A 25743-nucleotide genomic window follows, 5' to 3' on the forward strand; every position below is an offset into this window, starting at 1 on the left:
GTGCAATATCCCTCAGGTCAAGGTTGACCTGGGTAACCAAGCTGAGTCTTGGTTTGGGTTTAGATGTTTGACAATAAGATATTGATTGAAGAAGAGTCAAGTAGGTCAAGGTTGACTGGATACTTGACTGGGAAGTCCTAACTGAGATGTTAGGCTAAATGAAAGTCCTGGTGAGTGAAGCCAGGCAGAAGAAAAGTCCTGGTGAGTGAAGCCAGGCAGAAGAAAAGTCCTGGTGAGTGAAGCCAAGCAGAAGGAAGTCCTAGTGAGTGAAGCTAGGCAGATGGAAATCCTGGTGAGTGAAGCCAGGTGAAAGTCCTAGTGAGTGAAGCTAGGCAGATGGAAATCCTGGAGAGGCCGTGAAAGTCCTAGTGAGTGAAGCTAGGCAGATGGAAAACCCTAGTGAGTGAAGCTAAGTGAAAGTCCTGGTGAGTGAAGCCAGGCAAGGGAAAATCCAGATGGATCAAGGATGATCGGACATCTGGTGCTGGGAAGTCCAAGTAGGTCAAAGGATTGACTGGATACTTGGCATGAAAGAAAAGTCCAAGTAGGTCAAAGGGATTGACCGGATACTTGGCACAGAGAAAAGTCCAAGTGGGTCAAAGGGATTGACCGGACACTTGGTAAGGGAGTCCTAGCAGGTCAAGGGAGTGACTAGATACTAGGCATGACATACCAACAGGTCAAGGTTGACCGGATGTTGGTTTGGGAGGTTTAGGACTTGGTTTTGGACAAAATCGCCGGATCGATCGCTGGATCGATCCGCACTGCCCAATAGAGCCTCGATCGATCCGTGATCGATTCAGAGGTCCCAATCGATCGCGGATCGATTGGGAGGAGTCGCGCGATAAGCGCCGGATCGATCCGTGGATCGATCCAGCGCTTATCAGAGGCGCTCTGGATCGATCCGTGGATCGATCCAAAGCCTCCCCGATCGATTGGGAACATTAGAATCGATCGGGATCCGACCGTTGACATCGTTTATAGCTGCAGGCGTTCGATGACTGCGGCAGCGCTTCTCCGATTCACTCGAGACTACTCGCCAGCTCCTCCACAGCGTTCTCAAAGATCAGATCGCCAGTTCTTGAAGGATCTTGGAAGCTTTCCAAGTCAAGAGACGGATCAAAGGCAAGAAGAGAAGCTAGGGTTAGGGTTTTCTGTACTCATTGTAAGCTTTGCGCTTGTATTTTGTTTCCCTTTCCTTTCTTCTCGTACTGAGAGTCTTGTAGGGCTTCTCCGCCCTCGGTAGTTACCGAAAAGGAGTGTTTTCATAGTGGAGGGTGCGTGCGTGGTGTGGATCCTTGGACTAGTCACCTCTTGTGAGGTGGATACCAAGTAAACCAACCGTGTTAGCATTGTTGTATTTGTTTCTGTATTTTCCGCTGCATATTCTTGAAGAAACAAGCAACGCCGAGCAACGAGCGAAGCGCGACGAGCTATTCACCCCCCCCCCCCTCTAGCTACTTTTGGTCCTAACAGCCTCCAGCTCTAGGATTGAGGGGGAGCAATCCTTGGTGACGCCGGATCAAGAAGAAGGAGAAGTTTCTACATCCGGGTCAAGAGATGAAGAGATTGAAGAAGCTTCTACCTCCACGAGTCAAGAAAAATCAAATGGAGGAGAATCAAGATCGGATCAAGAGGAAGCTTCTACCTCCGGATCCAAAGGGAAAGATGCCACCCCTACAAGCAAAGGTATGAATATTTCAATTAATAATAAAAATCATATAATATGTTTTGAGTGTAGGGAACATGGGCACTACAAGAGCAAGTGCCCTAAATTGACCAAGAAGAAGGGCCAAGTGGCACAAAAGGGCAAGGTGAAGCCCAAGGAGACCATCCCCGGAACGAAGAAGAGCAAGGAGCATATCATATGCTTCTCTTGCAATCAAAAGGGGCATTACCAAAGTCAATGCCCCAAGGGGAAGAAGGTGGTCACGGCTCAAGGAGGCACTAGTCAAGGGGGAGCCTCTAAGGTAAAAAGGAAGATAACTTTCATTGAGCCTATTCCCTTACAAAATGGTAAAAAGCATGCTAGGTCAAATTTCTATCATTTTAATGCTATGTACCATGAAAATAGAAAGCATGATAGCGTTAAAGAAAAACATATAGCTTTTCATGCTAAAACTACTACACCTAAGACTAGGAATGTAGGTAAAAGTCTAGGTAAAAACTCTAAGGATTGCAGCTACAAGCCTAGAAACAAAAATGCTCATGAACTTAATAGAAAACCAAAAACTAAGGACTTAGTGATGGAAAATCAAGTCTTGAGGTCAAGGCTTGATAAAATGGAAAGGACCCTAAAAAGGATGGAAAATATCCTAAAAGGGCAAAATGAGCATAGCCTAGGTCTAGGAGCACAAAGGTCATCTAATGGCCATAGAGGTTTGGGATACAAACCAAAGGCTAATAAGGATGTGCCCTCTTACCATAGAGTTCCATATAGTTATGGAACAAACCCTAGGTCTAGTGGTCAAGCCAAGAATACTAGGGAAGTCATCCCTAAGAGTATTTTTGCAATAAATGTGACTAAGACTTCTAAGAAGTCTAAGAAAGTCACAAAGAAGGTTACAAGGGAAGCTATCCCTAGAGTTGACCTAGAAAATGTGACCAAGGCTTCTAAGAAGCCCAACAAGGTCACTAGGAAGGTATCTAGGGAAGTTATCCCTAGTGAGTACCTAGAGCATCCAAGGAGCACCAATAGGTGTTGGGTTCCTAGGAGCATCTTCTCTACCCCATAGATGGGTTAGAGAGTGTCAACTCCGATTAGAAGGGTAGTTAACCCAACTTTGAGGAAATTGACACTCAAGGAGCATTTTCAAGGTTTTAGTTAACCTTTGAAAATGAAATGGAATCTTTGTTTACTCCTTGAAAGAGTAAAATGTGCCTAATGGTGGAAGAATTGATTTTAATCTTAAATGGCACATATTGGGAAATTCATAAGAACTATCAAGTTGGGATTTTGGTATGTTCTTAGGCAATTTAAGGCAATCCGAGCCTTAATTTAAAAGTGCTACTCTTGTGGAAAAATGGAATATGCCAACATTTGAGGAATATGCTTAATTTTAATTGGCATAAATTAATCAAGGGAATTAGAAATGCAAACTTAGGCTTTGGCATTTTCTTGAAGCACTTTAGGGCAATCTAGGTTTAAGTTGTAAGGTTAGCTAAGGTTTTAAGGATACTTAGATAGTTAATCTAGGTATATTTTATTAATGCTAAATCTTGCCATGATTGTTTGCCCATCATATGCCATGACATCAAGTTTATTTGTGCATTCATGACTTATTATGAAAATACAAAAATACCATGTCATGTCATACATACATCATGTAATTATAGTAATCTTTCTTTTGAAAGTTATTTCATTTTGATGTATGTCATAGCATAATCATGCATTAAGTTTAAATTCCTTGAAATTAAGGACGAATGGCATTTAACGACACTTATTGACAAGTGACATCCTGGGTGGATGTCTAATATCTCTAAAATGCCTAGATAGATATGCATGATCCCTAGAATAGGGCAAAACCAAATTTTACATCTCACAAAGACTTCTGAGATGACTTGTATGTGTTTAGTGCACATTAGATACAAGTGAGATGTTAGGATGATGAACAAAGCTCAAGATGTTGATTTAGTGCATTCTTTTGAGTTTTTAGGTTCATCAAAACACATAGTTATGTGTTTTCCCATCATTGGGAAAGCTAATGTACAAGTCATGTGCATTAAGCCCAAGGAATGTGATGGGATATTGGTTTTGAAAATGTTTTTAAAATGTTTTTGGAAAACCTTGGTGAGGGCTATCTTTTGATAGTAATCACCATTGAATAGTTAGACACAAACTTGAAGAAAAACACTAAAGTTTTGCAAGTTTTCAAGTTTGTGTCAATCTTTAAAAATATGATGTATTTTCATAGAAAACTATTTTTCTTTGATAGTATATGCCCTAAATAATGTCTACACGAAATTTCATGATTTTTGGATTTTTGTAGAATTTTCTAGGGGTTTCTGAAGTTGACTGAAATGGAATTTCAGCAACTATCAGAGCTCCGATCGATCCATGGATCGATTGGAGTTCCTGAATCGATCCATGGATCGATTCAAACGGTAATTCCCACGAGCAGAAGCTCGCTGGATCGATCAGCCGATCGATCCAGGGAGTCTGAATCGATCAGTGGATCGATTCAGCAAGGTTCAATCGATTGGAACCCAACTTCAATCGATCCAAGTTGCTGGTTTTGGCTGGGAAGGCCTGATTTCAGCATCTTTGAACCTATTTTAGTCTAGGTAACCATTCCAAACCCCTTAAATACATTTGTATACATACAAAGGGTGTTTTCATGTTGAAAACAAGGATGGATTGGTTAACGAAGACTAAGTAGAAGTTTAGGTTGAGGTTGTTTCAAATTTTGAATATTTGAACCTCAAAACTTCTAAATTTGGGTTTCCTAATGTTTTAGGGATTCCAAGTCATTGTTGGTGCAATGACAGAAGTTACCACCATGTCTTTAGGGGGAGGGACTCTTTAAAGACATGAAAATTATTTTTCATGAACCTTGGAAGGTGGTTAACCTTCTTGTGAACTTGCTCAAGGTTGAGCATTTAAACTTGAAATGGGGAGAAATGGGGAGTGGATATCCTCATTATTTCAAGTGGACACTCAAGTGGTAGATAATGCTCAAGGTTGGGTAGTTGTCTACATTGAGGGAGAAGTTAAGGATAAATGAAGGGTATGGGACCTTCATTATCGTGTTGATCACAACGAGTGATATTGTGAACAACGATGAGCAACTCTTCAGGGGGAGAGTCTTCAACAAATGGATTTGTTGAAGTGTGCCCAGAATTGGAGCATAGGTTGATGTGTGTCCAACGATGGGTTGATGTGTGCCAATAGGGAGAGAATGTATGGTTAAGCTTAGGCCTTCATTACCTATGGGAAGGTCATAGGGGGAGAATGAAAGGACTCATGAAAGGGAGTAAGTTAGGCTTTCATTACCTAGAGGGAGTTTGCCCTCTTAGGGGGAGAATGAAGAGCTTAATTTATGCTTTCATTACCTAGTGGCATGAAGAAGGAGGCTATGGGATTAGCCTAACTTACATATGGGATTGTAAGTGTTATTGTGGTATTGTCAAAAATCAAAAAGGGGGAGATTGTTGTTGCAATATCCCTCAGGTCAAGGTTGACCTGGGTAACCAAGCTGAGTCTTGGTTTGGGTTTAGATGTTTGACAATAAGATATTGATTAAAGAAGAGTCAAGTAGGTCAAGGTTGACCGGATACTTGACTGAGAAGTCCTAACTGGGATGTTTGGCAAAATGAAAGACCTAGTGAGTGAAGCTAGGCAGATGGAAGTCCTGGTGAGTGAAGCCAGGCAGAAGGAAAGTCCTGGTAAGTGAAGCCAGGCAGAAGGAAAGTCCTGGTAAGTGAAACCAGGCAGAAGAAAAGTCCTGGTAAGTGAAGCCAGGCAGAAGGAAGTCCTAGTGAGTGAAGCTAGGCAGATGGAAATCCTAGTGAGTGAAGCCAGGTGAAAGTCCTAGTGAGTGAAGCTAGGCAGATGGAAAACCCTAGTGAGTGAAGCTAGGTGAAAGTCCTGGTGAGTGAAGCCAGGCAAGGGAAAATCCAGATGGATCAAGGATGATCGGACATCTGGCGCTGGGAAGTCCAAGTAGGTGAAAGGATTGACTGGATACTTGGCATGAAAGAAAAGTCCAAGTAGGTCAAAGGGATTGACCGGATACTTGGCACAGAGAAAAGTCCAAGTAGGTCAAAGGGATTGACCAGATACTTGGCACAGAGAAAAGTCCAAGTAAGTCAAAGGGATTGACCGGATACTTGGCACAGAGAAAAGTCCAAGTGGGTCAAAGGGATTGACCGGACACTTGGTAAGGGAGTCCTAGCAGGTCAAGGGAGTGACTAGATGCTAGGCATGACATACCAACAGGTCAAGGTTGACCGGATGTTGGTTTGGGAGGTTTGGGACTTGGTTTTGGACAAAAATCAAGTGCTGGATCGATCAGTGGATCGATCCAGGCTCTGGATCGATCAGTGGATCGATCCAGACCTGTCCCAGCGATCAGAGAGCCTCTGGATCGATCAGTGGATCGATCCAGGCTCTGGATCGATCCGTGGATCGATCCAGGCGCTTTTCCAGAGCACAGAGGCGCTCTGGATCGATCCGTGGATCGATCCAAAGCCTCCCCGATCGATTGGGAATATTCGAATCGATCGGGATCCAACCGTTGCGTCGTATTTGAGCTGCAGGCGTGCGTTGGCTGCAGCATCCCTTCACGGTTTCATCTCAGATCTTCGCCAGCTCCTCCACAGCACTCACAAAGCTCAGATCGCCAGTTCTTGAAGGATCTTGGAAGTTTTCCAAGTCAAGAGGCGGATCAAAGCCAAGAAGAGAAGCTAGGGTTAGGGTTTATACTCATTGTATGCTTGTAAGCTTGTATTTCTTGTATCCTTTCCCTCTCTTCCTGTATTGAGTCTTGTAGGGCTTCTCCGCCCTTGGTAGTTACCATAAAGGAGAGTTTTATTTAGTGGAGGATGTGTGTGTTGGTGTGGATCCTTGGATTAGTCACCTCTTGTGAGGTGGATACCAAGTAAAACCAACCGTGTTAGCGTTGTGTGTTTGTTTCTGTATTTTCCGCTGCATATTCTTGAAACAAGCAACGCCGAGCAACGCCGAGCACCGAGCAACGCCGAGCACCGAGCGAACGCGACGAGCTATTCACCCCCCCCCCCCCTCTAGCTACTTTTGGTCCTAACAATGTATTCTCAAAATTTTACAATTTTTGAAATTTTATGTGATTTTTAAAAGGTTTCTGAATTTCGGAAGTAGAAAAATCAGAAACTTCGGATATCAGAGTTGGGGACCGATCAGAGGGGATTCTGATCGGTCCAGGGCACTCTGGATCGGTCACTGGACCGATCTAGAGAAGTGTGGATCGGTCTGGTGACCGATCCAGGGAAGGTCTGATCGGTCAGGTGACCGATCAGCGCGTGCCAACTTGCTGATTTTCGACTGTTTTGTCTGAAATTTCAGCTAGAAGTTGGTGTTTTGGATTTCTAAAGGCTTGAAACTCTCTAAGACATTGTTGGTGCAATGGTCAAGGGGGAGTTGACCTTTAGGGGGAGTTTTACCTATTAGTCAAGGGGAAGTTGACTTTTAGGGGGAGTTTTTACTCCTAAAGACTTGAGTGATATGGGATTATCACTAAGTTAATTGTTGACCTTAGTATCAAGGGGGAAATTAAGGGTTTCAATGAAAGGTATGGAACCTTCATTAGAAAGAAACTCTTGACCTTGATTCACTCTTTTTGATGTGTGTCAAAAAGGGGGAGAGTGTAGGTTTGGGGAGAATGTTCAAGGAAGAACATTAGAAAACCTAAGTTAGGTTAGGGTTTTGTCAAACATCAAAAAGGGGGAGATTGTTGGTACAACCTTAGGTCAAGGTTGACCTGGTTGACCCGACTCGAGTTGACCTGACTCGAGTTGTATTTTGATGTTTGACGAGAACAGAAGAGTTGTATTTTGATGGGAGATTGTTGGTGCAACCTTAGGTCAAGGTTGACCTGGTTGACCTGACTCGAGTAGACCTGACTCAAGTTGTATCTTGATGTTTGACAAGAACAAAAACTTGGGAGGTTGTGGGTGCAACCCTTGGTCAAGGTTGACCTGGTTGACCCGAGGTGAGTTGACTTGGCACGGAAAAGTCCAAGCAGGGAGCTTGGCACGGGAGAAAGTCCAAGTATGGAGACTTGGCACGGAGAAGTCCAAGTATGGGAACTTGGCAAGTGGAAGTCGGAGAGGGCTCGGTAGCTCGTTCTCCGGACTAGGTCAGAGAGGGCTCGGTAGCTCGTTCTCTAGATCAGGAAGGCAGACGGAAAAGTCCTGGTGAGTGAAGCCAGGCAGATTGGAAATCCTGGTGAGTGAAGCCAGGTGAAAACCCTAGTGAGTGAAGCTAGGTGAAAGTGAAAGTCCTGGTGAGTGAAGCCAGGCAGTTGGTGAAAGTCCTGGTGAGTGAAGCCAGGCAAGGGAAAGTCATGGTGAGTGAAGCCAGTTAGTTGGGAAGTCCTGGTGAGTGAAGCCGGGCAAGGAAAAATCTAGATGGATCAAGGCTGATCGGACATCTGGTGTTGTGAAGGTCAAGTAGGTCAAGGGAGTAACCGGATACTTGGCACGAAGAGAAAAGTCTAAGTGGGTCAAAGGGATTGACCGGACACTTGGTAGGGAGTCTTAGCAGGTCAAGGGAGTGACCAGATGCTAAGCATGAGATACCAATAGGTCAAGGTTGACCGGATATTGGTTTGGAAGGCGTGGGACTTGGTTTAGGCAAAAACCAAGAGCTGGATCGATCAGTGGATCAATCCAGTGATACACTGGGTTATCTGACGGTCTGGTGACCGATGAGTAACCAAACAGTATGCTACTGTATGTTATCTGATCAGTCTGCAGACCGATCAGAAAGCGAACAGAAGGCAAAGAGAAAAGGAGGGGATCGGTCTGTGGACTGATCCACATGCACCCTGATCGGTCCACAGACCGATCAGGAGACGATCAAAGAGTTGGGCGAGTTCTCTGCGAAGAGTGCTAATCGGTCCGGGACCGATCAGCATAGGTCCCGACGGTCCCCAAGACCGATCGAGGTTTTGACCGATCAGGTGGAGCTCGATCGGTCCGTATAGCCGTTATGAGTGACAACGGCTATCTCCGCCTTCTTCGCTGTCTTATCAGATGTTATAAAAGGAGATCGAGGGCTTCTGAAATACTTCTTCTTCTTATTCCTCTCCTCAGCCACCTCTTGCTTCAAGAGCTTGGCTTGAGCTTTCTTGAGCTCTTCTTCGAAGCTTCGCGTGAGTTTCTTCCGGGGTCTCCAACAGTTGCTGCTGTATTTGGCCCGTGAAGTTGCTGCTTCATCAACAGCCGACGAGAAGGCAAGATTGTTTGTTTTTACATTCATATTGTTGCTTCTTCTTGTGTATTCTTGTACTCCTGTTCTTGCTGGTGCAAGAAAGATTGTGGCGAGGTTTCTCCACCCAGAAGGAGTATATATATTAGCCGGTTCTCCGGGGACTCATCCACCGACGGATTGATAGAGCTCGTCCACCTTACGGACACGCCGAGGAGTAGGAGTATCACCTCCGAACCTCGTTACATCCATCGAGTTTGAGGTTTGTCTTCTTCCTTTTCGTTTCTACGGTTTCATTTCCGCTGGCTAACCCTAATCGTAGGAAGAAACGCGAAGAATTTGGGGCGGCTATTCACACCCCCCTCTCTAGCCGAGTACGACGATCCTAACAATAACGACGACCCAGACGATGAAATTTTATCGTTGCAAATAAATGTTAGCGACGAAAATACAATATTAGCGACGAAAATTTTCGTCGCGAAATATCCATTTTCTTGTAGTGGGAAGAGGATTCAGGAAGGAGAAGCCGCACGCATAAGAAAATTAGGGTTGTGCCCTAATTTTTCAACAAGGATTACCGACAAAAATTAATCTTTGTCATTAAGTCCGGTAAAATTTTTCCGACATAAGTATAATTCCATCGAAAAATATCGACGGAAATAGAATTCTGTTAATAAGTTCGGTTAATTATCCTGTCTTAGTTGAGTCATTGACCAATATCCTGATAGAATCCTATTTCCATTAGAAAATACCGACAAAAATAGGATTCTGTCAGTATTTCTGATGGAAATTTTTTTTTCAACTGTATATTCTGTTGGTATTCTGGTTTTTTTTAGTAAACGAATTATAATCGTTAGCTAAGCTGGAGTGTAATCATCTTTTGCTATGTATTAACAATTATCACAAAATAATCACATCAAAAGCAACATGATTCATAAGCAACGCATTGATTGGAAGCAAGTTCCAAATACAAAGAAAGCCTTGGCATGGGAGCCAAGTTATGATTAGGTGCGTCATAACTTAGCTTTATCCAACGCCAACATTAATTACGCTTCGATCGATTGATCACCTCCTCTTTCTGTTTTCCCTTTCCCTGCACTAGTACAAATACCCACTCAAACCCTCCTCCCTCCTCATCCCTAGCTCCTTCATTCCACACTACTACAAGCCTTTCAAACTTATCGATGGCCTTCCGGCCCGTCCCATGTCGCCCTTTTAATCCATCTTGTGCTCTACCTCCAACTGTAACCCCACCACCTCGGCCACCAAGTCGTAGTCCCCCGCCTCCCCCTCCGATTGTGACCCCACCACCTCCGCCACCACTTCGGAGTCCCCCGCCTCCCTCGCCAATTGTGACCCCACCACCTCCGCCACCACGTCGGAGTCCCCCGCCTCCCTCGCCAATTGTGACCCCACCACCTCCTCCACCTCGCCGAAGCCCCCCTCCGCCGTCACCTGCAGCTGTACCCCCACCAACCCCACCGTCGAGGCAGCCACCACCGCCACCTCCTAAACTGCCACCGACGCCTATCCGCCCGCCACCCACCCCAGTTGCACCACTTGCTCCGCCTCCGCCGAGCCCAAGCAACAGCGTCGTCATCGTGGTGGTCGTCTCCCTCGGCGGCCTCTTCTTCCTCGCGTTCCTTGCGGCCGCCATACTCTGTTTCCTGAAGAAGAAGAGGAAGCAGAAGATGACGGCGAGAGAAGAGTTGGTGGAGTTGGAGGATCACGTGCACGTGCATGAGACGGTGGTTCCGGGGCCGCATGGGCAGCATCTGGCGGCTGTCATCGTCGACGAGGACGTCGTAGTCCGCGAGAGGTTGAAGAAGGGGGAGGCGGCCGCGGTTGCTAAAGCTTCGCTCGGTGGCTCCGTGGACCCGACTGCGGGCTCCACTGCCGGAACCAGTCGCCCCGGCCTGGCCGGTTAACAGAAAAGGTCGATGGTGGGCCTACCTGAAAGATTGGTTGATTCTTTAATAACTTATATAATATCGCGTTTGGAATTTCATATGAATAATTGTGTTTATATTGTTCGAGAATTTATTGTATTCATTTCTATAGACACTTATATATTTGTTGACTTTGGTTAGTTGATGGTTATTAGAGCATCCACATCAATTACCCTAAATTTAACTTTTATCTTAAATTTTACATTTTACATTAAAAAAATATCCGCATCAGCTACTCTACCCATTCCCTAAATATACATTTCATGAATAGTAATTCTTTAAATTTAGGGAATGGATTCCATTCCCTAAACATTAAAATACTATTTCTCTCTCCTCCCTTTAATAATAAAAAAATTTCTTTCTTCTTCCTCTCTCCTCCATCTAATAATAAATAATATGGAGGAAAGAGAAAAAATAATAAAAAATTAAATATATGGTAAATTATAGGGAAGCTGATGTATTATGTAGTAAAAAATGAATATCTAAATTTAATAATGTAATTCTTTTACCTTAAATTTTAGATTTTGTATGAGGATACTGATATAGATGCTCTTAAAAGAGTCTATCTAAACGGCTTAAAGTCTAGATTTTTTTAAAAAAAAACTTAATATCTTTTGCAGCCCAAACCATACATTTTGTAAGTTTTTATTATTAATATTTTTTTTCAAAGGGCCGATCTAAACCGCTTTTAACATCAAAGTTAAAATATAGTTGTTCCATTTTGCATGTGCATTAAGACACGAATCAAGTGGTCGGCAGCGTTCGAACCTGCGTGGGCAGAGGCGCAGAGCAGCGCCACATAATTTCTAGTCACGCCCGATAACAAATCGGGCACGGTCCAAGGATTGTTCATAAAATTATCTAAACCTTTTTTAACATTAAAATTTAAATACATTGTGTTCCATTTAGCTTTTTTAAGAAAGAATATTCTATTAGTAAAAACGAATTACGAACGTGGTCGGCAGGATTCGAACCTACGCGGGCAGAGCCCACATGATTTCTAGTCATGCCCGATAACCACTCCGGCACGACCACAGTTATTCAAAGGTTGTTCATAAAATTATCTAAACCTTTTTTAACATTAAAATTTAAATACATTGTATTCCATTTAGCATTTTTAAGAAAGAATATTCTATTAGTAAAAACAAATTACGAACGTGGTCGGCAGGATTCGAACCTGCGCGGGCAGAGCCCACATGATTTCTAGTCATGCCCGATAACCACTCCGGCACGACCACAGTTATTCAAAAGTTGTTCATAAAATTATCTAAACCTTTTTTAACATTAAAATTTAAATACATTGTATTCCATTTAGCATTTTTAAGAAAGAATATTCTATTAGTAAAAACGAATTACGAACGTGGTCGGCAGGATTCGAACCTGCGCGGGCAGAGCCCACATGATTTCTAGTCATGCCCGATAACCACTCCGGCACGACCACTGTTATTCAAAGAATGTTCACTTATTTGTTGTCCTTTGAGTCCAATGCACGCCTGGTCAATACGTATTACAACTGGGAGCAATGAGAATTCGGTAGCTTCCCCCAACCTCGTCTTCTACTGTCATCCACAAGCACCAGTCATCAATGTTGTGGGTTTGTAGGTATGTTTAACATTTGGGAACAGTGAGAATAAGCATCAGTTTGTCTGCCACAGCTCGTCGAACAATTTAACTCAATTGACACGAACAACTTAGCAGCAACTCATGCGACATCCACACCCCAACCCAAGACTGAGACCAGCTCATACTGAAAATAAGCAAGTCACTTGCTCCATCTTCAGTAGATTGAAAAGAAACTTAATCCAATTGATCCAGAGCAACCACACAGCAGAAAAGGCAGTATTGAAGTTCAAATGTCATCTCCAGTTGATCCTAGCAATTTTTTTCCCAACATCCAAGTAATCTAACATAAACAAAATGGAATTTGGGGCAGTCATCAACAGCATAAGATAGTCTTGAAACTAAATACATGCCTCCAGGTTGGGCATCTTCCGAGTATCGAATACAAATTGCAATGAGAACTTTTTTTGTGTTCTCTGATGAATGGGTCATCGAGCTTTGGGGTTTGTTCATGGTCTGGCCCTTTTATTGCTGCTGCAGCTTGGGCACTTGTATTGCTTGATATGCTCAGCCTTTGCAGGTGTGATCCTGACGCACTTTCCATGGAACCACTTCTCACAGAGATCACAGCAGATCCAGAACTCATCGTTCGCATAATTGTCACCGCATGCACCACACAAGGTATTCTCGTGCTCCTCTTCCTCATCCTCGTTATCTTCATCTTTGGGAGTTTGCATCTTTAGTGACTTCAGTGACTCTGCGAGTTTTGGCTGTCCAGAGGTACAATGGCGTGAGATAGTCGAACACTAGCATAAACACAAGGAAATGACAGCAGTAATAGTAATAAATTTAAAAGAATAAATGGGCAGATTTGACTATGCCTTCTTTGAACTAGATTTGCTGCTCTTACTGCTGCCGTTGGAGGTCCTTTCTCTGGACTGCTTTTTGGCAGTTCCAGTTACAACTTCATATATCGTAGGGAGACTGTTGATCATATTGTGTAACCGCATCCTGCAGTGTTATTTGGGGAGACCAAAAACCATAAGAGGATTGATTTTTTAAAGTTAAACATTTTAGCATTAAAAATTAAATTCATATCCAGATGATGCAGCTCGATGCCAACTACAGAAAATTAGCAGTAAGACCATGGAACTAATTTCAGATTGAAATACTTGTGTCTATAGTGGCTAACATTGTAGAGAATGAAACACTTGGCACTCTTATCTCCGGAATGTGCATCATAAAGATGGTACATTGTTCACAGGAAAAAATTGTGTTCATTGTTTGGACCTAAGTTCCAAACAAAGTAGAAAGATCAAATTAATCAGACTTAAATACGACGAGGAAGGCTTATTCAGTCCTATACGAGCAAAGGGAGGACAAAAGTACAATCGACCTAGTCATTTTTAATTGAATGCAATGCATGAATACAATGAACAAGAATCTGCAATTCTGCAAGTGATTGATATATGGAAAAGAAAAGAAATAATAAATGAATATCAGCACAAACAACTGAATCAGGCAAGTTTAGAGCTAGGTGGCCAAAGAATGATAACTTCTCATGATTTTTTGTTCATATCTTCTAATTAAAATAAAAAACTAGCTGTTTATCACTGGTTCACTTACTGTTTGCAATCCTATGATCAAGAACACGAAGAATATACGCATAACAAAATTTAGGATGAAGACAATGACAAGCCTTGTATCTCAGGTATTTGGTATGGGTTCATGAACCTTATGTCCCATCTTTAAGCTGAATGTGAAGAACAACTCATAGTTATGATTGACAATAAAATTATGAAACCCTAGTAAATTTCCCCTTGGAATTTTAGGGCATCCACAATGGGAGCTCCCATGTGAATGACGTCACAAAAAGTAGGGAGCCGCTCCCTATTTAGGGAGCCGCTCCCTGAGTGCTCCTAACCTAATTTTAAAAAAAAAAGGAAAAAAACTTGATGGGGCAGTGGTGGGGACTACAAAAAAACCAAGAAGCACTCCTACCGTTGGAGATGCTCTTATAGCCATCAACAAAATTACACAAAATTTGGTTTTTCATGTAACATAAAGATGTATGAAACTTCCTTTATCTGTACAATGAAATGCTAAAGCAGCTTAAATCGCATTCAAAATTCTTCCCCTCAAACTTCTGATATTTTCAAAATGAAGATGATTTGGTCACCCTTCAAGACCCTTTTGATTTATAATTTTAAATTTATAAATAGCTAAAAGGTTCAAAGGGTAACTAGGAATCATATTCTCATTTTCTCCCCACATTGTTTCAATTTTTTTCTGGACATTCATAAAAGAAAATCCCAGCAACTTGAAGAAAAGAAAATGATACTACACATAAATCTTCCATTTAACTAAACTCTCTTTCTACACATCATTGCAATGACCACCCTTCCTCCATATAAATAAAAAAGATTTAATAATCTAGGCTCTGTTCCAATAAAAGATGTTACAGGTCAATGTGACAATTTGGTAATAATATCAATTGAAAACACCAGAAGACTTGAAGCACGTCATCATAATGAAAATTACATAATAAATAAAAGCTCAAGTAGTTATTTTATTTGTTCCAACATAAAAAATGAGTTAAATCAGACATGAGAAACCAAAAGAATCATGATGTGTGTGTGTGTGTGTGTGTGTGTGTGTGTGTGTGTGTATTGACAAAAATGAAGTTCAGTTTAACTAGTTAGACTACAAAGAAACACACTCACAAAATGGATAAATCACATGAAAAATTATTTACTAGAGGTCAAAGGCAAAAAAAAAAAAAAATCTCACTGGAGAACAGAGCAAGTCAGCATGCTGCCTCCATGAATAAGCAAGGAAATTTCAATCATAAATACAGAATAAATCATGATAAGTTTCTTACAACTCCTTTGTTAGTCAATTAAGAAAGCTATTAAAATGTGTATAATGCAAATCAAACACCAAATTGCAACCACTGGAAAAAATGATGAAATAATAAAAGAGTTTTCCTTTTAATCCCAATCATATTAGCTTGCATATGCATGAGGCAAACATTCTAGTAAAATTAATGATACATAGAATCTTATACTCAAGGGTATTAAAAAGTGGTTCTCTTGGTCGCTTGGTGGCCGGCTAGAGGGAATAAATAGCCTGCACAATAAAATAAACAAAACCTTTCTCGATCTTTATAGCTTGATAAAATTAGACACTTGCATAAAAAGAATTAAAAAGTAAACTAAAGACAGAGACACACAAGGAATTACTTGATTTACAATCAGAGGATTGCTAATCCAAGAAAGTTGAAAGTTCACTAATGTCTCCTTCGGACGGAGAATCCTCTTACAGCAGTCAAAGCTCATAATTACAAAGCTAAACACAAATGAAATTAATTTCAAGTGTTCTATATAGCTTCTTGGATCAGGACTGTATTCATAGCCCTGATCAGGACGCCTGGAACTTCCAAGCGCCTAGACATGGATAGAAATTTATCTGCGTCGCACCGGATCATGACAACGCACGTTTCAATAAGTTTTCTAGTTCAGGCGCACGGACCGGGTTGAACTGCCATCCACGACTCCACAGAGCCGAGGCGCCCTTGGGCTGTCGCGAGGTCCGGGCGTCCGGACCAAAAAGTCAACATTTTGTTGACTTTTGGTCCTGCTCTTCCGCTCAGGTTCCGCTCACATTGGCCAGGATCTTCCGTTCCGGTTCCACATGCTTGGGTGATTTCGGTCATCCGGAATAAGACTCACCCGAACCCATTTTCCGACCTTTTTGAGCAACCTTCCACTCCGACTTCTCGTCCCTCGGAAACGTCGCACGCCTCCTTCTCGTCCGCCCGCATACTCTTCCGCAACGCCTCGTTCCTCGGACGCACCGAGCCCGTCAGCCCTCTCTCGTGTCATCCTTCTCGCTAGCTGCATCTTTCGCTCAACTTCCTGTGCTCATAAGTTCCTGCACACTTAGACACAGAGGTTAAACCACAACAAGGCCTAACTTAATTTGGACGATCATATCAAAATTATCTCAGGGTACTTACAATTTCCCCCTTTTTGATGTGAGCAATCAAAGTTGAGTTAGGGTAAAAAAACAAATAATAGAGATATTTTGCATTTAAGAAAAGTATGCAAAAAAAAAAAAAAAAAAAATTTACCTCCCCCTCGACTTCACCTCTAATTCTCCCCCTTTGATCACATTAAAAATAGGGTACTATAAAATGACTTGGAAATAAAACTAAAACAAAGTCTAAGGGAAACAAAGTCTAAAATGACTATTATCCAAAAACAAAGGAAAATATAAATTTTGAAAAATCTGGATTCTTACAGCAAATTTTGAAAAATATTTTTAAATTGAACTCTTCTTTCTCCGAAAAATTAAGATCCAATTAATTTCAATCAGAAATTTTGCAAAACAATATATTTGAAAGCATTAGATAATTTTATAACAGTTAAATGCTTAACAGTTAATCAATTAAACATTAATTTCAGTAATTGACTTCCAGGCTGTGGTGAGGCACTAGGTCTTCTTGGTTATTGGAACAATAATCACTTCTAGATAAAGTCTCTTAAAGAAATTAAATATTTAATTTTCTTTCTGAAAGCCCTAGGTCTAACTTTCAAAAATTTTAAAAAAAAACAAGGCATGCACAAAAAGATAATTTAATTTAAACATGACTTTGTAACCCAAAATAGATTCCTTCCTACTGGATTAATCAAAAACTTTCTAGGAACATACCTTTGTGATATTCTTCTAACTTGGCCCTTATAGTATCTAAATTGTCAATTCAATCCATTATATTTTCTAATTTGTTGAATATGTGAGCATGCACGATTTTTCAAATCTAATATTTCTACTTTCAATTTTTCATTTTTATCTTGTCGAAATCTTCTAATCGACAAGATGTTACTAGAATTCCTTTTAATTCATCATTTTCCTTTTTTAATTTAAAGGAATTTTTTGATAATATTTTATAAACTGAAATAATTTATCAAGAGGTAGAGACCATACCTGACTTACCTTGTCAATCTCATAATCTGAAGCTCCCCCTGAAATGTTACTTCCTTTTGATGTCGCTCCCCCTTCATCGATGCTCTCGATACTCATTTCGGACAAGCATGCTTCGTCTTCATCTTCTTAGTGACTTGCCACTAGCGCAAGTCCGGCAAAGGCTTCGATCTCTGATTCGGACGACGTTTCGTCCCATGACACCTTTAGATTTCTATACTTGGTCTGAACTGGCTTCTTGTTATTTTCCTTGTCCTTGCTCTTCAATTTTGGACCGTTATCTTTAACGTACCCTTCTTCATTGCAATTGTAGCATCTTACCTTTCTTTTCCTTCTTTTACTCTGCACTTAATTAAATATATTAGTTTTAAATAACTTTTTAAATTCCCTTACCATGAACGTCATTTCGTTGTGTTATCGAGAGAAGATTCAGAATCTGGTTCGTCTATTATTGTCTTTAGGGCAATGTTGTGCTTTGACTCCTTCAGATTTGCACATCTCGTTTCATGAACTTCAAATGTTGAAAATAATTCTTCTAAAGTACTTACTTCTGGATCCTTAGAGATATAATAAGCATCTACTAATGATGCATAGTCCTCGGAAATGGGTTAAGTGCGTGCCTTAGCAAATCTCGGTTGGTTACCTTTTCTTCGAGATTCGTGAGTCCGGTGATGAGTTCCTTGATCCTTAAATAGAGGTGTGCGATGGTTTCTCCTTCTTCTAACCAGAGGTTGTAGATCTGGTTCCGAAACAGGTCCCGTTTCGCGAGTTTAGCTTCGGACGTACCTACATTAGCTCCAGGAACTTCTCTCAAAATTCCTTTGATGATTCGTAGGCGCTGATTCTGTTGACTTCTTACGGAGGTAGCACACTCAGTAGATGAAATTCGGCTCGTCCATTTGCTACGAAGTCTGCTTACTCCTTCTTGGTCCATTAATACTCTTCTTTGTTCTTCGGTGCTTCAAAACCATATTTCAATATTAGTAATAAATCAAAAGTCCATTTTGAAGAATACCTCCATCTTTCTTTTCCAAATCGTGAACTCCCCCTTGAACTTAGGCAGGTAGATGCTCAGTCTGGCTATCTCTTGTACTTCGATCAGCGATTAGTCCTCCTGAAACGGTTGGGCTCTGATACCACTTGTTGGTCCCTTGGCGGCCGGCTAGAGGGGAGTGAATAGCCTACACAATAAAATAAACAAAATCTTTCTCGATCTTTATAGCTTGATAAAATTAGACACTTGCATAAAAGGAATTAAAAGTAAACTAAAGACAAAGACACACAAGGAATTACTTGGTTTGCAATCTGGGAATTATTAATCCAATAAAGTTGAAAGTTCACTAATGTCTCCTTCGGGCGGAGAAGTATCTTACAGCAGTCAAAGCTCACAATTACAAAGCTAAACACAAATGAAATTGATTTCAAGTCTTCTATATAGTTTCTTGGATCAGGACTGTATCTATAGCCCTAATCGAGGCGCCTAGAAAGGTTCCAGGTGCCAAGATGTGGATAGAATTTTATTCGTGTCGCACCGGATCGCGACAACACGCGTTTTGATAAGTTTTCTAGTCGAGGAGCCCGGAGATACTACGGGCACTCGGACCAGGTTGAACTGCTATTCGCAACTCCGTAGAGTCGAGGCGCCCCTGAGCTGTCGCGAGGGTCCGAGCGCCCAAACCAAGTCAAGGTGCTAGGCCAGGTCCGGGCGCCCCGGACTAGGTCCGAGTGCCCGGACCAAAAAGTCAACATTTTGTTGACTTCGGTCCCGATCTTCTGCTCAGGTTCTGCTCGCATTGGTCCGGGTCTTCCGCTGTAGTTCCACTTGCTTGGGTGATTTCGGCCATCCGGAATAGGGCTCAACCGAACCCATTTTCCAGCCTTCTCGAGCAACCTTCCGCTTCGGCTTCCCTCAAAAACGCTGTGCGCCTCCTTCTCGTCCGCCCGCGTATTTTTCCACAAGGTCTCGTTCCTCAGACGCACCAAGCCTGTCAGCTCTCTCCCGTGCCATCCTTCTAGCTAGTTGCGTCTTTCGTTCGACCTCTGTGCTCCTAAATTCCTGCACACTTAGGCACAAGGGTTAAACCACAACGGACCTAACTTAACTTGGTCGATCACATCAAAATTACCTCGGGATACTTACAGGTTCTAGATATGCATTCAAATATGAATAATATAGAATCATATACTCGAGTTTACAATCATTTATTTCACATTGCAACTAATAAAACAAAAATCACAAAAAATCATAAGACCGCATTGCAAAAATTAGTGTTATCATACTCTAATATCAAAATATAAAGAAAGATAACTAGTGTCATGTACTCATGTTAACAATAAAGTAAATTCATAACTAATAAATAACAATCAAGGCTAGTTCTCACAAGGAATAGGAGAAAAACTATATTAAAAAAAGGTCACATTAAATTTCGTCTCCTAATCACCCTCCTCATTTCCTTCTTTAAAATTAATCTCTTCTTAAATCTTCACTTATAGCAAGACCAACCAGCATAGACTTCTCCTTGCTTGAGAATGTTCATTTGCTCCCAAGTTCTACATCTTCATTTATTGATTCTCTAGCACGAGTGGCATCTTTAGACTTCAAAGGATGTTTCCCTTTCTGATTATTCCACCGTACATAAATCCCATTGTTGGCTTTTTATTTGCATCAGCAATACTTAATATCTTCACTAATGGAAAAAATAGTATTCACACCTAACCAAATGTTTGTGCATCACAATAGTGTTTGATTTGTTGCCTTTAACACTTATAAACCATTTGTAATACACCCACTCACCTGAAGAAATCATCTTCATTAACTTTCTTTTCACTCACATCTCTCAGACTTACAATGAAAGAAAAGTACAATTAATTTAAGCTCAAACAAAAGCTCTTCTTTTTAGTCAAATGGCACATCATGCACAAAATCTTATTATCATTGTACATGAAACCAGTGAGAGCTCTTGCCTTTCAACTATAACTTAGCCTTTTTTTTTTTACTACCAGTCTCCTCAAGTATTAAATCAATAGTGTAGGTTGCATAAAGGCACCAGAATGTCTGTGAGCATTCTTCTTTCATCAACATTTAAATAGCTAATTTTTTTGTAGCATTAATAGACTCAATGTGATCCGACCCTTCACCAGGACCTGCACTGACAAAAGCTTCATGCACCAAACTACCCTTTTATTATTTTGTCCATGTGTGCAACACACTCTTCCCCAACCTCTATGCATTCATCAACAATATTAAAAATATATTTCTAGGAGTTCTTAGATCATCAATGAAATTCAAGCAACATATGCCTAATTCACAATTTAAGCACAAATCATAATACTTCTGCCCTTCTTATATGTCTACGCATCGATCATAATAGTGCAATCATTTTTTTTCCAAGCATCCCTATGGACTTGAAAATCTTCTATGATATTTGCCACTTCTTTTTCAAATAAAGGTTTACTTAGCTCATAAAGAATTGGACCTCTATAGCCCAGACGATATTAACTAATTGTCGATACCATAGTGTGGAAAGAAAACCACCTAGCAACATAGTGGTTGACTCTCTCCTGATCTTCCTTAGCTAATTTATCTTCGATATTATTTTGCTTCACTTAAACTTGTGATGCCACAAGCATTTCTAGATCACTAACGGTGGATCGATACATTGGTCCTTGGCCTTTTACTACTCACTTCTTGGATTTCTTCATCCCTTTTGCTCGTTCTTCTTTGAGCAATTGCACCATTCTTGTCTTTTTGTTGACTCCATGTATACGAGGATCAATTTCTTAGCTTTAAATGTTATCTTTTGACAATATGCAACACAAAATTTGCACACTGCAGTTTTAAATTCCTGTTAGGAAGATATCCAAAATTCTAAGTCAGATCAATCGGCTCACTCAATTAGTTTATGACAATCAAAACTATTATCTTATGTCGAGTTGTTTTATACTTTAATTCTCTAAACAATACACAAAATACAACAACAAAAAAATAGAGTGATTTAATCAAAGATTTAAAATGGGAAATAAAACAAGCAAAATAAGACATTATGGAGAGTGAAGCCTAGATACTAATCAAAAGCCAAGCAAGAAACAAAAATAACCTGTTAATGTAGAAATTGGCTGGTGCTATGGATTTTGGTCAGCTAGCGACAAGAATCAAGAGGAGTCAGGGGCAACAATGCAGAGGCATCGCATGTATGCAACGATCAAACAGCAACAGCACATGCGAAGGCACCACATTTAGAGTCACAACGGCAATGACGCATGTGGTGGATAGCCAATGATGAAGGAATCTTGGCAGACAGAGATGTTGAGTGTGGACTTGCAATGATAATGTGTGCAGTATATGACATCACAGTGTCACTTATGGCTAACACAATCATGTGCAGTCAATGACCTCGAGTTGTCAACAGTGTAAAGCATATAACCTACAACAACGTGTGTGCCCTACAACATCACGCATAGCCTCCCAAGTAGAGAAGTCAAATTCCAACATGTAGAATCTAAATGGTACAACATTTAAAATGAAAGTAAAAAAACTACACTAGAGACTAGCTACCTACCACATCATGTGTGGCTTGACTTCCCAAGGGGAGAAGTCAAATTTCAATGTGTAGAGTCAAAATCATTCACTTAAACATTTAAAATGAAAGTAAAACAAGAAAAAAAAGTCAGTTGCTCTAGATACTTGCTATTGTGGAGAGTGAACCCCAGATATTGATCTAAAGTCCCAAAAAAAAAACTAACCAGATGTTGTAGGGATGTAGAGGTTGTTTGGTGTTTGGAGATTGGAGATTGGGCAGTTGCCTCAACAATTGAGAGGACTCAATTTGGAGGCATTGCAATATCCGACAACAGACGAGTATCGAAGCCTGTGGAGGCATTGCATGTGGCATCGCAATGACAATGATGCATATGGTGGGTCGTTGCAAGTGGCTAATGAAAGGGGAGTCTTAGCATATATAGAGGTGTCACACGTGGACTCGCAATGACAGCGATGTGTATGGCATGTGAAGTCAATCTCAGTGTCGCTTATTGTAGCCCAGCAAAGAAGTCATATTTCAGTGAGTGTGTAGCCGTCAAGGAGAAGAAAAGAAGTCAAATTTCATCATAGGATCACACACAAAAATTGAACCAGTTGTCCGCCTATCCCACTTTTTAAATCAAATGTTTAACTAGGGACACTTACCTCGTAGGCAAAGCAGTCCCCTAGCATTAATGACTAGGTGACCACTCAAGAAAATATTTATAACATTGGTATTATCTACAAAAGATTAGAACCAAAACACCCAACAAATAATGGTTTCAAGACTCACCACCCACCTTGCATCCATTTTTTTCTTTTAATTTTCAAGTAGACGCTTGAAGAAAGCATTGAAAATCAAGTAAACACGCAAATAAATGAGTTAAGCTACTGCTGAATGCAAAACCCTGGCCTTAGGTGATACATGGCAAAGGTGATGGCAGTTCAGAAGAACATCAGGTTCACATATGAAGCATGATTAGCAATTTAAACAACAAGAAGATGTGAGAATTCCAACAATTTGGGTCAGATTACAGATGCATGGATATTATCCCAGTTGAACTCTAAGAGAATATTGTTACTGATAGTCAAATCTTCTAAATCACCTTCAATTATGTTAACTAGTGTCTTCTTTGCAATTTTTATTCTAGTAATATTATTCAATAGAGCAAGGATTTTAATATACAGTATGTCAGCTTTCGTGGCAATACATTGCCAACTATGTTGCAGCATAATATGTTGTCCCAGTGTTAGTAGGAAATACTAGATTGTTCCAACTGGCGCTTGGAGAATGGAAGCAACATGGAAAAAAAGGAACATTTCATATTCCCAACATTAGATCTCTTAATGCAGACTTGTTGGAACTCAATCCAACAGTGCCCAAAACTTGACTAAAGCCCATGTAAGAAATGGCTAAAATTGTTACAACACAAGACAAGAACCATTTATAAATAAAGCAATTGTGAATCTGATGCTTCCATTGGATTCACAGGTTTCCAACAATTCTTAACTAATATGGGTTGCAGCAGTTTCAAGATCAACTGAACAGGAATTAGCAGAAGAAACATGCAAAACAAATTGCTACCCTTTGAATGTATTAATTGCTAAACTATTGATTGATTGACCATCACTCATCTTTAAGTCAGTCTGAAAGAGCTCTATCTACACATTTGTTTTTAATAGCCCCATCAATACCGAACCAACTTAGGCTTGAACAACAATAGAGTGCAAGCCTCAGCGAAAAACATTATCTGAAAATATGCCACATATCACACATGGACAATAGGAAAAAGGGTGAAACCTCTAGAGCATAGCATGGTTCAGTTTGCAAAACCGTGGCCTATGCTATGGTACCATGTTTTAAAAAAAAAAAAAAAATCGAACAGAGATATCTAGTCCAAAAGACTCAGCTAAAATCCCTTGTTTGAAGTATTTGATACATCTCCATTCAATTGGAACAACAAATACAAGTATCCAGTAATCTCAACCATTCAAAGGAAAATCACAAAAAAGGGTAAGTACCAGTAACTAAAAAATCTTGCTTCGCATGCTCTGAGTAACATAATTATATAGTTCTTTGACAGCTAACAAATTAACATCAAAGGTATAAAAGTTAAATAAGAAATTATAGCAAATAACTGTTAGATGAAAGAAGGTTTCATTATGTAGCAGTGACTCAATGGAAAATAATACCTTGACTCTTTGTTAAACCCAAAGCGTGCTCCAAAGTAGAAAGCAACAGCTAGTAACCATGCATCACTATGAACTGCAACAAGTGCAAGCCAATCACTTTCTTCCATCCCATCTCTAGCAAAATTGATGCCTAAAGCTGGCTCAGGGAGCTCTGGAGGAACTTCTTCAGCAGGCAAATTGACTTCCCAAGTCTCATTTGGAAATCCATAAAGGCATAGGTTCTCTTTTTCTGTAAATTTTTCATATTGTCACCAAATATGTTCACTACGTCCCTTGAGTGGATCATAATCATGCCACTTTACAATAATTATAGAAAACATGATGCATACTGTGCTAATCAAGTTTATCTGCTTGAGGTAAAAAGAGATCTCTTGAAAAGAAGATCATAATCATCTTATAAAGATGAAGACCATGAATCAGGTATAGCTTAAAATTACAAACCAATCTTTTTAAGTTTCTTTTCTATAAAAAAGTGAATTCTCAACTAGATAAAAACAACAAAAAAATACAATAGTATGTGCGTCAAAATAAAAGAAAGGAGAGCCATGGTGAGTAATTGGCCAGGCGGAATAAAAGAGAACTTGTACAGCATGGAAATCGGAACCAAAAAGTTAAGTCATATTTTCTCCAGCTTAAATCTTCAATTTTCTTATTTTGTTTGCAGATAACCCTAACCACAGCCTAAGATTAGGCACTAATGAAGGGTAGAAATCAACGACCAAACAAATCCAGCAGCACAAAATACACAAACTCAACGAAAATATAAGAATATTTTAGAAAACAAAACATTTCAGAAATTAAACTAATCTCACAAAGCTGAACTGTCATCGCAACATCAAATGCTGCAAAAATCGCAACTCGCGAGGCTATAGAACTGAAAGCTTATAGACGAAACTGCCGAAACCTTCCCCAAGAAACCAGAAAAAGGCAAATCACCTGGGTCACACTGTCCATAGAACTTCTCCACCTCTGCAATACCACCAAAGAAACGAAAATCAACAAACGCAGCGCAAAATCAAACAAAAATCAGGCAACTATACCAGTAGTGAGGGCCTTAATAATGCCGGCACGGCGGCCTCTGAAGTCGCGGAAGACCTCCTCGTGCGAGCGTGAAACGCGAGGTACCTCGTCCCCGTCCATCTTCCACCAGACCGGAGAAGGAGTGATGCCGAAGGTAACTTAAGCACCGTAGCGCAGTCCGCGGAGGATCCTCCGGGAACAACGCGAGTGACGGCGGAGCGCAGGAAGAGAAACCGAGAGAAGGGAAAGGGGTTAGGGTTTTCGCCGGCGACGAGAAGCGAGGAAGCGAGGGAGAAAGCTTTGGATAAAAGTGCTGTTCGAGCTGCTCTTAGTTTTTTTCCGGCTCGGTCGGTTCGGGTTTCGGATCGGGTTCGATTCGGATCGATTGACCCGGACCGGGCGCCCATATGTGTAGCATTTGGCTGTGTTTACATGGGGAGGCAAGGATGGAGGATTAATTGCTAGGGTTGTTTCGTGATGGTTTATGTTTACATGTGAGCGGCGGAAAGGAGAGGAAAGCAATTCAAATCGAGACTTGGAAGTGAGGGAGGGAATCGGATTTTGAAAGATTTCAAACTCCTTGGGTTGCTACTGCCCATAGAAGAGGGGAT

At 40.8% G+C, this 25743-nt stretch overlaps 2 protein-coding genes and 3 non-coding genes across 5 annotated transcripts in view; all 5 read right to left on the reverse strand.

The window, feature by feature from the left end:
• The window catches only part of LOC122044050 (glycine-rich cell wall structural protein 1.8-like), a 65361-nt gene extending 54796 nt beyond the window's left edge, over window positions 1–10565 (reverse strand). The window contains exon 1 of the mRNA XM_042604595.1: window positions 9978–10565. Within this exon, the coding sequence (XP_042460529.1) occupies window positions 9978–10565 (588 nt within the window). The remainder of the gene's footprint in view (window positions 1–9977) is intronic.
• Window positions 10566–11810: 1245 nt separating this feature from the next.
• On the reverse strand, window positions 11811–11892 carry TRNAS-AGA. The gene has a single exon. It is a non-coding gene; the product is annotated as a tRNA-Ser (tRNA).
• A 121-nt stretch (window positions 11893–12013) lies between these two features.
• On the reverse strand, window positions 12014–12095 carry TRNAS-AGA. Its single transcript has one exon. It is a non-coding gene; the product is annotated as a tRNA-Ser (tRNA).
• Window positions 12096–12216: 121 nt separating this feature from the next.
• Window positions 12217–12298, reverse strand: TRNAS-AGA. Its single transcript has one exon. It is a non-coding gene; the product is annotated as a tRNA-Ser (tRNA).
• Window positions 12299–12699: 401 nt separating this feature from the next.
• Window positions 12700–25437, reverse strand: LOC122042475 (PHD finger protein ALFIN-LIKE 8-like). Its single transcript, XM_042602617.1, has 5 exons — window positions 25153–25437; window positions 25049–25081; window positions 24113–24341; window positions 13299–13428; window positions 12700–13187 (listed from the first exon to the last, which is right to left on the reverse strand). The coding sequence occupies exons 1-5, from the start codon at window positions 25250–25252 to the stop codon at window positions 12927–12929; spliced, it is 753 nt and encodes a 250-aa protein (XP_042458551.1). The 5' UTR covers window positions 25253–25437; the 3' UTR covers window positions 12700–12926.
• Window positions 25438–25743: the final 306 nt, after the last annotated feature.

This window comes from Zingiber officinale, chromosome 2A, assembly GCF_018446385.1.
Source record: "Zingiber officinale cultivar Zhangliang chromosome 2A, Zo_v1.1, whole genome shotgun sequence".
In the NCBI taxonomy this organism is placed as follows: Eukaryota; Viridiplantae; Streptophyta; class Magnoliopsida; order Zingiberales; family Zingiberaceae; genus Zingiber; species Zingiber officinale.

What these genes read in the sequence shown, in the direction of transcription:
- LOC122042475 (XM_042602617.1), bottom strand. Translation starts at nt 25,252, where the DNA reads ATGGACGGGGACGAGGTACCTCGCGTTTCACGCTCGCACGAGGAGGTC. An exon ending in TATTAAGGCCCTCACTACTG is followed by an intron (nt 25,082 to 25,152) that starts GTATAGTTGCCT and finishes GTGGTATTGCAG; the next exon opens with AGGTGGAGAAGTTCTATGGA. An exon ending in GGGTTTAACAAAGAGTCAAG is followed by an intron (nt 13,429 to 24,112) that starts GTATTATTTTCC and finishes ATAACACTGCAG; the next exon opens with GATGCGGTTACACAATATGA.